General features: G+C 37.9%; 1 protein-coding gene and 1 long non-coding RNA gene across 2 annotated transcripts in view; one reads left to right on the forward strand and one right to left on the reverse strand.

Moving 5' to 3' along the window:
* The window catches only part of LOC138049176 (WW domain-containing adapter protein with coiled-coil-like), a 19112-nt gene extending 8093 nt beyond the window's left edge, over positions 1-11019 (reverse strand). The window contains exons 1-7 of the mRNA XM_068895350.1: positions 10839-11019; positions 10638-10671; positions 10294-10468; positions 6833-6939; positions 4604-4707; positions 2143-2267; positions 376-565 (exon numbers count right to left, since the gene is read on the reverse strand). Coding sequence (XP_068751451.1) covers positions 376-565; positions 2143-2267; positions 4604-4707; positions 6833-6939; positions 10294-10468; positions 10638-10671; positions 10839-10873 — 770 coding nt within the window. The 5' untranslated portion in view covers positions 10874-11019. The remainder of the gene's footprint in view (positions 1-375; positions 566-2142; positions 2268-4603; positions 4708-6832; positions 6940-10293; positions 10469-10637; positions 10672-10838) is intronic.
* Positions 11020-11106: 87 nt separating this feature from the next.
* LOC138049177 (uncharacterized) lies at positions 11107-12183 on the forward strand. The gene is made up of 2 exons (XR_011132312.1): positions 11107-11243; positions 11324-12183. It is a non-coding gene; the product is annotated as an uncharacterized lncRNA (long non-coding RNA).
* The last annotated feature ends 2473 nt before the right edge of the window (positions 12184-14656 follow it).

Below are 14656 nucleotides of genomic sequence, written 5' to 3' on the forward strand. Positions count from 1 at the left end.
CATTAAACTGCTGGCAACGCTGCTGACTTTGCAACTAAAATCTGCAAATTTGCAACTACATTTTCCTATCTAGTCACAAAATTTGGGACTGCATTTTTAAATTTTGAGCCCTGAGTTTGTATAACAAGCATGCTGTTAAGTCAAGCATGCTGTTTATTTTCCTCTGTCATCAAACGCGACATTTCAAATTTTCTTGATTTCAGTGGAGTTTCCAAAATAATATAGAATAATACCACTTGAGCACTAAATCAATTGAACACTAATTTAAAAAAATAATAATAAAGATCATTATTGTGTAGCTTATAAATGGACCTGGTCCAACACTCTTAGGAAGAACCATGAGAGTTGCGAGGAAATAAAAATTGGAACACTCACCTATAAACAACAGTAGGAAGAGCTGAAGTGTGCACTGAACATGTCTTGACCACCTGATGCCCTCTATCATTTTCAATGAGTCTGTGAGTGTCTTTTCTGTGATCAGTGGAGGAGTTCCTTGATTCATTAGGATCTCTCTTCTCAACTGAACTGTGATGATCACGGCGAATATTCTTAGAAGGAGATATATCTAGAGAATTTCAACAAAACTAATAAGTAAGTAAGTAAGTAAGTAAGTAAGTAAGTAAGTAAGTAAGTAAGTAAGTAAGTAAGATCCTTTATTTAAACACGATGAGAATAAAAGTATTACATGCTTGAGGGGTCGTGTGTGACTAGCTAATACCTAAGTAACCTAAAAGTAGAAGTGGATAAAATACATCAAAATTAATGAATATATCAAGCTAAAAGTAAACTAAAGAATGACAATGCAAAATGTACTGGTACTGTAAATCTGAATTCGATAAATGTGGGATCAGATTGCATCTTTCTATAAAATTGCTTGAAACTTCAAGAGTCTTTAAAATAATCTCAGAAGTTCCACAACACAGCGCCTCTATAACAAATATTTTTCAGAAAATGTGAGGAAAATCGTGGAACAACTGCCTTTTTGTGTCCTTTTAAGTTATATGGACTACTGTGCCATACAGGTAAATCTGACATCATTGAGGGTACATTATCGTGAACTATTGTTGTAAAATAGTTTGAAGAGACTTGTACAGATCATCGATTGAGTATACTGCAATTGTATAAGTAACTTATACAATAACTTACACAATTGTCCATTGTATATTTTAAGTTCCATAACCACTTCTGATGATGTACATGTATGCCGTGGAAAATTAAAAATTAACCTTCCTGCATGACAGTGTAGTGCTTGCAGGGATTTAAAGCAGTGCATGTTGTTAGTTCCCCAGATAGAGATACCATAAATCACAGAAGGGAGAACATGTATAGATCTAGAAGAGATTTACTCTTTAAAAAAGAACACTTTTTCAGGGAGTTGCTAATGATAAAGGCCACCCTAATGGTTAACTTGCATGATCAACTGGGTGCGACAGAGTTAAATTTGACCCTGGAGTTACATTGTTCATGTTAATGTTTAAATAATTTTAAATTTGAAAGTCTCCTTCGTTGAGCATCTGATTATGCAAAAATTAATGATAATGTAATATTCAATGCAAGATTGATGTTCTCTTACACAAAGACTTCTTTCTATGACAAAACATAAGCGCTTTCTTTTAAAAGGGAAAAAAAAAAGGCGCTAAATAACCAATGGGATGCAAATTTGTTTTGCAAATCATTTCTTTCACTTCAATAAGAAGGAAACACTTGCAGCCTAAGTTGTTCTGGACATACAATGTAGCAGTTTTAACATTATCACAGTCAAGTTACAGTAGTTAAAAAAACCACAATCAATTTAATTACAACTGTAATACACATTCCAAGAAGGCCTCAATTACCTTAAATGTTGATTTGAGCCTGGAACCTCAATGTTTCAGAATAGAATAATTTTGTGGGACTGTCAACTTACATTTCACCAATACGGAAATAGCTGGTAACTGTCCATGTACATGTGTCTAATGAATTAATTGAGTTGTTGGTGGTTTTTAACCCCAGCGATAACCAGCCAATGGAGTGTTCAGGCATCTGTTCCCATGCTACAGCACTGTTAAGTGATATTGGCTTCAACTTCACATATTAATCCAGTATCACTACCCTAATAACCACAGGGCATCCTGTACCAAACGAAAAGAGAGAGACACTTACATTTGCTTGATTTGGAGGAAGCCAGTAGCTCTCTATTGAGGGTAGGATCTCTGCCATCACGTCCATCTTTAGTTCCAACCACATCTCTTTTTTCCCGTTCCTTTCTCTCTTTCTCTCTTCTTTCTCTGTTTAAAGGAATTTTCAATGAATTGCAATTTTCGGCTGAGATAAAGGTTTGAAGAAGCTGGCTTGGGAAGGAATGTAGACTTAACACGCAGAGTATCAGCTTCTTTCTAACTATCCAGACCTGGACAAACCCCCTCCTGATGGCCATTCATGATGAAAATTCAAAGGGAGACAATGTTTGGAGGCCGACATTTTTTGAAGTACACTTGCTCAGATTGGAAAAGTCAGACTTGTAGTCGTCCTCGTCCTCCAATCTAAAAGGTCGCCACTGTTTGCTTTACAAGACAACCACGGCATACACGTAGCAGCATACAACACATACTTGACTGCAGTGTGCGTCAATGTAAGTAAACCTAAGGCAGAGTTTCCCTCAGTTTGGATGGACACAACTCACAATGTTAAGCCTCTGTAGTTGAAACTAGTAAGAAATGGTTTTGTAGAAGCTTCAGCAAGGCCCTTAGTCCAATCTGTGATTGGCATATCTACAGTTCAGACCAGAAATACATGTAAGCATCCCAAAAACGCATTTGAAATGAGCATACGAAAATTGCGCACAAGCATCTGAGTTTATAACACACAGAATGAAAATGCATTTTCGTGAAAGATAATTAGTAAGTATGAGTGGACTCATTGTCTTCTCATTGTTTACGATTTTTTTATTGTTAGTTTCAGCACAAGAAAATGGCTTTAATGTATGTCAACAGTGAACAGTAAAGCCTGTTTCCAAGTGAAATTTGGGTCAGTAACACACTCACTTCTGCTTCATGTTTTATTTCCGACATTTAAAAATTACTTTCGCTTCTTGCTGCATCAAAGTGACTTTCTGTTTTAACCCTTTCACCCCTAAACTGGCCATACTTACTGTTTTACTCTGTCTAATGCCAGACAAATTTTTTTACTGGTCAATGATGAACCCCCAGGAGTCAATGGCTTAAAACAGTCCCGGTTCACCCCTCTTTGAAACACTTTTGCTTATTCTGTGCACTCTTTAAGTGCTACTATGACCAAAAAAATCAATTCTTTCTCTTTGGATTTCAAAACTAGGTTAACTAAAAATTAAGTGACCCAAGTTTTAGGCCATGATTTCAAGAAGACACCTCTGCCAGTGTTTATTTTAAATGGAATTTTCCTATATTTAATGGTCTGCAGTTACAGTCGAACCTCGATTATCCGGACTTGTTGGGACTAGACGAAATAGTCCGGATAATCGAGGGTCCGGATAATCGAGAATATGAATATTAATGAGGAATAAAAACTGATTAAATTAAGAAAGCGACATTTAATCGTGAAACAAAACATTTACAAATCGTTTGGAAAACAATGTGGTTTACATCTTTACTGTCTGTTACACTTGCTGGCAAACGTCATGATCTTTTCCTTGCTCTTCCGGATCATGATGATCGTGAATACACATTCGTGACGTAGTGTAGCTTGTTCGCCGAACGAGCCAAAAGAGCGTGAAATTTCGGGCAACCCTAAAACCCGGAATCACAGTACAATACAGAGAGTAAACACTATCCTAAACATTCATAAAAGCTAACCTTAGGCCTAATTAGGCCTAAAAACGTTTTGTTTAGGCCTAATTAGGCCTAAGGTTAGCTTTTATGAATGTTTAGGATAGTGTTTACTCTCTGTATTGTACTGTGATTCCGGATTCCGGATTCCGGGTTTTAGGGTTGCCCTGAAATTTCACTTAGCAACAAAAGAACTCTATACCAATCAGAACTCATTCGAAAGTTCTTCATTAGTTACAACGTGTGCGAGCGCTGCTTTATTTTGCTTTTTGAAAGCGAAACAAACTTGCCTTTACTTCACTTTTCAACACTGTAGTTTTAAAAAGAATATTGCTATGGATCTTGATCATGACTAATAAATATTCATGACAAAATTGGGACCACAGAAAAAGTCCGGATAATCGAGAAATCCGGATAATCGAGGTCCGGATAATCGAGAAATCCGGATAATCGAGGTCCGGATAATCGAGGTTCAACTGTACTGACTTAAAAATGTTGAGAGAGCTGGATCAGGGTGAAAATGACGTCAAAGACTTGCTAGTTTAAGAATGCAATGCGTGTGTATGCAGCTGAATTAATATGCTGCACAGGACTTTCGGGCTGTTAAACTTTTAAACTAGTGTTTTGAATTACTGTAATAAGCTGCATTTACAGTCTGAAATTTTACGCTAGTGAGTCAATGATGTCACTTTTCCCTGGATCTAAGCCTCTGAGGTCCAATCAGACAACTCTGTCTAACGTCAGACTAATTTATTTGTCAACTGGGGACGTTAGGAAGTGCCTGACGAGTCAATGGGTTAAAAAGTCAACTTTCAACTCACCGCTCAACCCACTCTTTGGGTTTCTCCCACTGGGACTTCTCTGTTTTGCAATTGTAATAATACACTTTTCCAGACGAACTGGTATGTTGAGACCAAGCAAAACTCTGCAAAAAGGAGAATCACCTTAAAACTATGAAGGATGGCACAAGATCTGGGAAGGTTTGGATTTTTTCTAGAGGAAGTTATGCACAAACAGGCTGCAAACGTTGTTAGACACCATATGGACACCAATATGTCGTTTACATATACATGTACAAAGTCATGTGTAAGACAGCTACATGTACATCTTGGGGTGAAGACGAATCCTCAAATCTCAACTGTGCTTGGGGCTTCCAGTACTGGAAATAAGTAACCCAACGGGGAAAGCGTTCGTGGAACACCTAATAACACCCAACAGGGAAAGCGTCCGTGGAACACCTACATGTAATAGGACACGAAATGGAACGCTATGGGAACACAAAAGGAATGCAAAAATTTCTGATGAAGATGAACGCGGTCCTATAGAATGTGTTCCTGTTATGTATCGTATTGGAGTTCAAGAACTGTTGTAAAGCAAATATAAATCAGTTATATTTTCGTTTAGCAACGACTCCAACCTCATTTTTTTTTTATCTAAAAGCCCTTTGACGTTTTGAATCTCGCTTGAAAAATGGCAAAAAAAAAGCAATGACATGTTTATTTTGTCACGCATAACTTTGACAGAACAAAGTTTCCCTCTTTTACAAGAAAAAGCACCTTTGGATGCTCTTTTAAACGTGTCCCAAACTGGCAGTGTTTGACAATAACACTTGCCTGATTGCCCGGGGCAGGCAAAATATATCCGTGCGGAAGTAAAATAACTCCAAGACTTGCCCGATTGGGCAATCTGAATTTTTGTTTGACTAATAATTATTTTGCAGAACGATTTGATTGGCAACAAAGAAAGTGACTAGTAATATGACATAGTCACCACAAACACGATAAAAAATAATGACGTTAAATGTACATCTCTTTGCTGTCATTTATTTTTCTGTTAAAAATATATTGGTACAAACCTCAAAACAGATTGGAAGTAGGGACATATCTTTCTCCGCATGAAAAGAATGTTTGGTACAACGGAACCCAGTATACGCACAATACTTTGATATTGAACAAGTGCACAAGAAAATTCTATCTTTTGTCCCACAATTTCAACCAGCTTTGAACAGCTTAAATGGATATGATTGCCAAAGCAAAACTGTGAAGGCTACTAGAATATCATGGACACACAGCAGGAGTCTCATTAGTCTGTCAAACTCATTTTACATACATGTTGTGATGTTACACAAAATTGACATTTTTGCAAGCCTCCTTTGAGTTTTAATGGGCCACAGGTCTTTAGAATGTGGGTAACCAATAAAGACCATGGGCAACCCAAAAAACAAAACTGGTTGCCCAAGGGGCAAATTCATAAAAAAGTAAGTGTCGAACAATGACCGGACCTCATTGGTCTGTCCAATGAGCTCACGATCAAAGCCACTGCACAAGAATCAAGTTGATCTGTCAGTTTGTTGTCCCTCAGTATAGGACCTTTTGGTTTGGCAAACTTAGCGTCTGTATAGGGTTTTGGGCAACTTTAACATTGTTGGTTACTTCATCTCTCCTGATGGGTTCCACATCTCCTTGAATGTCCAGGATGACGCCAAAAAAGGCAACCCAGTTTTTGTCTCCATAAGTGTTATAAGAAAGAGCAACGAGAAAATATCTCCCTCTTGCCTCCTCAACCTACTATTTGCCAAAAGAGTCTATAACCACAATGTTGCTCACAATTGCTGAATGTCTGTCATCTTCCTGTGATTCTGAGGCCAAGGAGTGTAAATTTTTTATGAATGTTACTTTATAGGTCAATGGCTAGCCAAGTAATTTTCTGCATAACTGCACTAAGCCAGTTAATCCCTGTTTCTTTTTGGGATGATCAATATCTGGTTAATTAAACTCACTGAGTGAAGGTCATAATTACTGTATACAGTAACACATTCATGTGAATGACCTGACCATTTTTTTCAAACACCCCAAACCATGAAAATTGGAAAGATCATTGCAGTTCATTGAGCAACTAAAGCATTTGCAAAGGAAGCCTGAAAAAAGCCAAGCTTGATAGCTTAGTTAATAAAGCATGAGCAGCGCAATTACATGGTCATATATGGGTTCTAATTTCCCTCTATTCTGCAGTTCCAATACATGAATCTTAATCACACCAAACTATCTTACCTCATCACTGTTAACATGATTGGGTTTGCTGTGTCGATCACTGCCATGTGAGTTACTGTTAGCAAGGGTATGATACCTGTGTGAATCACTTGGCGACTTGCTGGAACCTGTTATTAAAGAGATAACAACAATTCAAATTAAAACAATAATTATTGATCTGGTGCATCAAAATGATTTACTCTATGAATTCTGTGACAGACCCAACTGGATCGGTAAACTTAACTCGTACACAATGGCTACTGGAACAAGAACAATTAAACAAAGAGTCTTGCCCAGGTGCACCAAACATCTTCATTATCTACCTTGCTTATGTGCAATAAACTGTTTCCAAAACTATGGCCACTTTTCCCTAGTTTATGAGCTTGAGTGACCCTACAACTGCTTGGAATTTGAATCATAAACCGTTCGCCAAGTGCATAACTGCATCTAGGTCCACTCAATATCTATGTCCCCTTTAACCTTTCCCCTCCTGAGAGCGAGACTAGACCGAGCGAGACTAAAGATTTTACCCAAACCAAATGGTCTGGCATTAGGCTAATGCCAGACTATTTTACTTGTTGATTGGAGCACTTTAGCTGTGAATACAGGAGAAAGTTACTTACAGTGTTTCAGGAAAGAGGGGGTCTTGGGTCAAAACTCCTTCAAGGTCAGCTTCATGGCCCGACAAAATAATGGTAAATTTGGTGGGAGCTGTGGAAATTTGACCCACTGGAATTCCTTGTGGACACTCTGCCTTACAAACTTATCTCAAAGCCTGTACTTATACATCACATGGTGTACCATTGTAGCAGAAACCCATATGGGTTTCTGATTATAGTTAATGTAAAATAATAATTATTGTAACAAAGCACTTGAGAACAATGGGCTAACAGGGCTGCCAGCTTATTTTCATGGTTATTAATGACATCAAAAATTATCCACCTTCATGTTTTTTTTTTTTTAATTTGCAAGTTCTCCCATTGTGCAATAACCAATGTAACAAGGCAAAAAGTCAAGCCAGTCAAACTACATTTACATGTACCAGTTCCTTTCTCACCTCTATTTCCTTGAAAGTTTGGGATGAAATTATAGTAAAAGACATTTTGAATAACTTCTCAAAGCAAAATTAAATGCTAGAATGTTATAAAAATCTGTTACAGTGAAACACGTTGTTCATTTGCGCGCCACTTTGCAATTGTGACTCAATGTTGGTGTTTTAATTGACAGTTTGCTCCGAGGAAGTTGCACGTTCAATTTCAACTTGCTGCCCGGTGTTTACCTTCCCAGAGTCAGGTATTTGTACCCGTTCAAAACAACATTGAACTCTATTTCTTGCAATATAAATTAAAGGCATAATAACTCTACATTGGGTAGGATTCGCGAGGCTGTGAAAAAAGTAATTTTTAAATTTAAAAAATCCACAATTTATCACTGGCATGATTGTTTGCAAACCTTGCATTACCGCAAATTCCGTGAAGTCAATTGAAAACAATTTGCATTTTCTCAAATACACCTTTATCCACTAAAACAGTTGGAACATCAACTTACCACCACAATTTCTTAGCATGAAGCGCAACCGAAAACTCTCTTTCCCAATACTGGATTCCTCACTGAAACTTTCTTTGAAGAAATTCATCATTTCAAATTCATTTGAAGCCAATGAACAACCGGTTTCACTGTAAGCTCTAAAACTTGAACACAATTTTTGATGCTACTTCTCATCATTATCACGTCAAAATTCGGAATAACGACTGGAAATATATAAGGTATTAAAACAATGGGAATTTTTTTAGGGCCCTATACAGCTGTAGGTATAATCCTAAAGGTGAAATTACCTAGAAATGTTAAAAAAGGGTCAGGTGAAAAGTTTGGCTTAAATAGAGTCAGTCTGAGTGTTAAGTGAAGGCCTGAAGTCAGTCTTGATGAATACAATTTCGTACAGGTAAATAAAGTTGTCAAATTTGCTGGTACATTTCTTTAGGACTTCAAAAAGATGGTCAATGGGTTTGCTTTTTTCTAGTTGGTGTGTCATGGTGAGATGTTTTCTGATAGCAAAGTAACAATGTAAGTCATTACTTCTTTTGTTGGCTAACTTGCAGATTACCACTTCTTTGCAGAAATTACACATCATTCAACCCAAGAAATTTGAGGAAAAATTTCAAAAGACAAAGAAGCACCTCGCAGAATTTTGCACATAGCTCTTAGCATTTAACAATCTATCGCCAGAGGGAAGGTGAATATCCGTGAATAAAAACTCAGGTGAAAAAATATAATATAATAATTTCTTTGTCTGTCACCTTGACAAATGGGCTGGCGACCATTTTGAAAAAACCACTTAAGTGATTCTCGTGTAATAATCACCTCAACGGCAACAAATAAGCGCAGAGAATTTTCAATAATCACCTACGTAATTAGACTAAAAAATACTATCCACACATTGCCATCCAGAAATGTTTACAGGGCTTTCAGGTTTAAACATGTGATATTCCTTCATATGGAGACCTATTCAAGAGTCAAAGAGTGAAATTTAACCAGGAAGCCCTATGGTCAGGTCAGGTCAGGTCAGGTTCGATCTACACTGAAGTAATTAGCCCTGTTATTTCCTGTTTGGTACAGCTCCAAGTAGTGATTTCAATAAGTACAGACAGCCAACAAAAAGCATCAATATCTCATTGCTTCACTCAGAGAGGTCAGCTTGGGTTCAGGGATGGCACAGTGGTGAGAGCACTTGGTTCCCATTAATGTGACCCGGGTTCAATTCCCAGACTCAGTATTATATGGGTTGAGTTTGTTGATTCTGTACTCTGCTCTGAGAGGTTTTTCTCTAGGTACTCTGGTTTTCCCCTCTCCTCAAAAACCAACACTTAATTTGATTTGAATCAACTTGTTGACTTCACTTTACAGTGTCCCCATTGAGTGCTCCAGCACTAGAAGACTGAACACTTCAATAAAGTCCTTACCTTTCTACTCCCCCCCCCCCCCTCCCCCTAAATCGAAGAAATTACAGACTGATTCTTTGACAGCTAAGAATAAAAATTCATTTTGACAATGACAACAGTCAGGTTCTCCACTCAAACTGGGCGCCAACTTTAAAACTAAAAATAATTTGTTCTGAAACCTGAAAAAACTGCCACTTAAGTGCAACGATTTATACCATAATAAACACATCTAAACTGCCTTGTTGCTGCCAAAGACTAGGAAGTTGGGTTGCCAGGTTTTCAAACACCTGGATCTAGCCTTTAATCTTTTACCCAGGGATTAAAGAAATACAAGTGGGGTTATGTCTGTCTAGGAGCAAACACAGGGCTTCAGTTTTCTTGTTTTAGCTTTGAGTTTGAATTTTGCAGACGTTTAGCATTTTGCAGCTGCTGTTTACCGGTCCCAAGCTAATTCCTCTTACGTTGGTTCGCTTCTTGTAAGCTGCTGTACAAGAAAGCTGGCACTTCATGAAATGATTCGTCCACCTCAGGGTTAATACTTACCTCTTTTTTCGCTTTCACGGGATCGGTTGTAGGATTTTGACCGGTGCGAGCGAGGAGAAAAGTTCGTATGACGGGAGTATGGGGAATTTGAAGCACCAACGGGCGATCTGTCTCTATCTCGATTGCTTTCAGAATTGCAGTTCGGATGGCTTTTCGAGGAATACTTGGAACTTGTCTGAAAATGCAAAACACGAGTGTAATTATCACTTCTCAACAACTCATCGAGCTTTCCACGCACTGAAAAAGCTTCGGGAAGTGTTTTGACGTGGAAGAAAATCTCAAACTTCAATAAATGAAGTTTGAAATCAACTTCACTTGCTCCTCGATAAACCTAAAATACTCACCTGGTATGGATGATATTGACTCCGGTCATGATACCTAAGAAAAGAAAAAGAGTCATTGTTAGTTTCTGAATGGAAATGAAACTAAGAGCCCGAAGAACTTGTGTTTGGGGATCGACTTCACAGCGGCTATCAGCCAGTTTATTAATGAAAAACATGGCCGCCTCGTATGAATCGATAATTATGAATTCAGCGCGAACTGACCCGTCCGTTAGCCGCGGATATTTCCTATTACTCATCAAAACTGCCAGTGTGGCTTATATGGGAGAGTATGCTCCCTAAAAAAGTTGAAATTTTGCCAAAATATCGCCACGACAAGCCGAAAAGAATATCATTCATATCGCCACACTAATCTCAAGTCGCCATTGCCGAGTCTCGCAAGCCTGCTGAGGTCATGTGATAACAAATCGACGTTTATTGTCTGATTGACCAATCAGAGAGCTCTATTTCCCAGACTTGGCCGAACACTCGAGTAATTGAATAGAACGGCTTAATTTTTGCTCGTTGATTTTGCGTGAAAATAGCAGATATATATTTCCGATAATTGAAATGCAATAGCCAGTGGAAAGGATAGAGCGGCTTTTGGTCGAGAAAGATAGAGACATTAGGGTAATTTGGGGCGAATTTTGTCGTCAAAGTGAAACAGAACTCGAACAAGAACACATGCCTCATCCTTTGTTTTATTGCAGTATGGAAGTGGTTTGTCGAAGTAATCTTCATCGATCTTCATCCTGTTCTCATGGTTTTGGACTACGCCACCTGTAACGTGTTATGCCGAAATTTTTAAAATTATTACAAAATGACCTCTCGTTTGTAGATGGACCAAAACCGAACGGAACGAATGAATCGGACCACATTTTTATGTAAGCTTATATTCTTGTAAAAATTTTAGACATTTTAGATGTAAAAAAATTAACGTAAGTACTAGAGGACCTTTTGTATGGTGGATTATGATCATAGTAGCGGCTTATGTTTTCAGTTTACAGCCGGAGGTGTGCTAGATCTTTCTTTCTGAGTGATGCTATGTGTCATAATGTGTCATTATGCACTTCTAGCCTGATCTTTCACAGGGAAGATATCCTGGCGCAGTAGGATAAAATTATAAACAAGAATGGCGGCGGCCAGATGTTCTGCTACTTGTCTCAACGATTATGAACCATAAACTGAACCGAATTTTTTTTTATAACACTTAATTATTCGCCGAGGTAGAGGTGAACAGTGGTGATATTTTATAACGAGCTTCGCGGCGAAGAGAATATCCACCCACTTTCAATTCACCGACACTGAAGTGAATAATTTTTAGTATAAATATGTCGCCTAAGTTGAATGATCAGCCGAGTTTATTGATAAAATTTGTTCCTCAGTGATTGAAGGGAAACGGGAAGCCATTTTTTTTCACCCCTGAGTTAGCGAATCAGACAGCACTATTCACTCAGACACAAAATGTTATAGCAAATAATATCGGTGACCTTATGTTTTTGAGACAAATAATTATTTTTGTTTCGTTGGCTGGAACATTTGAATAATAAAAGAAATGCTTGTAAATGGATATCTTTGCAATTTCCTCTAACCTCTTAGGATCTTTCTCATGTGAACAGCACCTGCGCAACTATTATTCTCTATCACACGGTCTGCTTGTAAAATTAATTTCATAGCTGTTTTGTCAAGTTGAGAGAAATGTTCCAATATTTTTTTTGTCAAGGCTGGTTTACACGGTACGATTTGTTGGCTGGTTTTGTCGGGCCGATAAATCGTGCCATGTAAATTGTGTAAAACATGCAACTTTTTCCTCAAAAGATGTTCCTGTTGTCCTTTTAGTATCCGCCATTTTGAATGCTTTAATTGTTTTAAGTAAATGCGCATTCCCCACTCGCATAGTGTCGGCCTCACTTCAAAAAATCTGTTGCACTGCAACGAATCGAGCCTATTTTGATTTCCATGAAGCGGTCGTTCATCGGCTGTCAAAATACACGAAAGATTTGCGCTCCAATGCCATCGGGCCAATAAATCAGGCTGAAAAATCGTATGGTGTAAACTGGTGTCACAGCGTTTTGTTTTCCCATGTGTGATCTGTTCCCCTGAGCACTAGTGCTGTGTGTTCCCCGTTCGCCATAAAGGTAAATATGATAGCAGAATGTGAATACAGAAAGTATCCTTAACATACATAAAAGCTAACCTTAGGCCTAAAAACTTTTGTTTGGCCTAAGGTTACTTTTTTAAGCATGTTTAGGATACTTTCTGTATTCATATTCTGCTATCATATTTATCATTATGGCGGAGGGGGAACACACAGCACTAGTGCTCAGTCTTTGGGGGAACAGAAAACACGGGGGAACACAAAACGCTGTGACACTGGCTTAAGAGAAATTTGCATGCATTTCTGTGTTGTCAATAAAATGCAATTGAAACTGTTTAAAGTAGTAGGCAGCTTAAATATGAAGACGTCACTGCACACTCTGCTTTTGTTTGAATTAATTCAAGCATGACTGATTAATTATCCAAGGTGGTGATCAACAAACAGCAACACAGAGACAGAAGCTCTAAAAGATATTTCTAGCACAAGAAACAGGGACTGGGGATTAAAAAAAGAAGGACAGATAACATTTTATGACGTATTACAGACATATTTCCATAGGGGGCTTTCTTTTATTGCACAAATTATCACAGAGCTTGGTTGCATCCACGGTTGATTGATAAATCATTTGCATGTGCCTAAGGCACCACACCTTTAAAGGGTGGTGCCTACTATTGTTATTGCACATATGTTCTGCAGATCTTGAGAAACTCGGGTCTCCTACGGGTGGTGCTTACTAATACAGGGATAACCCATTCACCCCTAAACCGGCCATACTTAGTATTCTACTCTGTCTAACGCCAGACGATTTTACTCGTCAATGGGGAACCCCCAGAAGTCAATGGGTTAAAACTATGCCAAGAAAGCAGAACTTAGCAAGTTGCCCTCTAAAATGTTGCGTGTGTAAGCTCTAATGTTATAAGTAGACAATTCATTTTCCGCTTAATATCATGGCATGGGTCAAAATTGAAAGATTTTTTGTGCATAACTTTGCTGTCAAGGTAGACTGCTATTAAGGACGGTGCCTACCATAGACCCCTTTCAGTTAATTCCCAATCTGGAGAAAAAAAAACATTGTTTTGCATTTGAAAGGTTTGTTTCTCTCAGGGGAGAGAACAACCATTCTTTTGTCCTCCAGTTTGGGAATTACTGAAATGGGTCTATTGTTATATGTTTGGCACATCTCGAGATACTCAAATTTCCTATTGGTAGATGCGGTGCTTATTAATACAGGCCTGGGATATTTTTGCGCGGTTCAAACTATGCGGAGAAAGCAGACCTTAGCAAGTGCTCTTGGTATCCAAAAAGAAATTTGGGGGTAACCATGCAATTTTTTCAGAGATAATTCAATTTGGCAAATTGCTTTGTATTTTAAAGCTTTTTACAAATATTGTTGATTAATAATAATCATTGAAAAATGAGTGGTTTAATACCCCCAGTTTTCTTTTTGGATCTCACGTTCATCTACCTTCATTTACGTTTATTCACATTCATCAACCTTCATTTACCTTCATCTAGCTTAGTCTACCTTCAATCGTAATCATCTACCTTCATTCACCTTAATAATACCTTCTGTCATGTTCATTGCCCTTCATATACCTTCCTCTGCCTTTATTCACGTTCATTTACCTTCAACTACCGTCACTTACCTTCATATACCTTTATTCACGTTCATATAACTTAGCTTCAATAACATTCATTTACCTTAATATACCCTTATTCTTGTTCATTTACGTTTAGCTACCCACATCTTCCTTCATCCACATTCAATTACAGTATCTTCATTTACATTTATTCACATTCATTTACCTTCATATACCTTCACTAACGTCCATTTACCTTCAACTACCTACATCTACCTTCGTCCTCATTCATTTACCTTGAATCAACCTTCATTCATGTTCATTTATGTTCTAATATACCTTCAGCTACCTCCATCTACCAGGAA

The sequence above is a fragment of the Montipora capricornis genome, chromosome 5, assembly GCF_036669925.1.
Source record: "Montipora capricornis isolate CH-2021 chromosome 5, ASM3666992v2, whole genome shotgun sequence".
NCBI lineage: Eukaryota > Metazoa > Cnidaria > Anthozoa > Scleractinia > Acroporidae > Montipora > Montipora capricornis.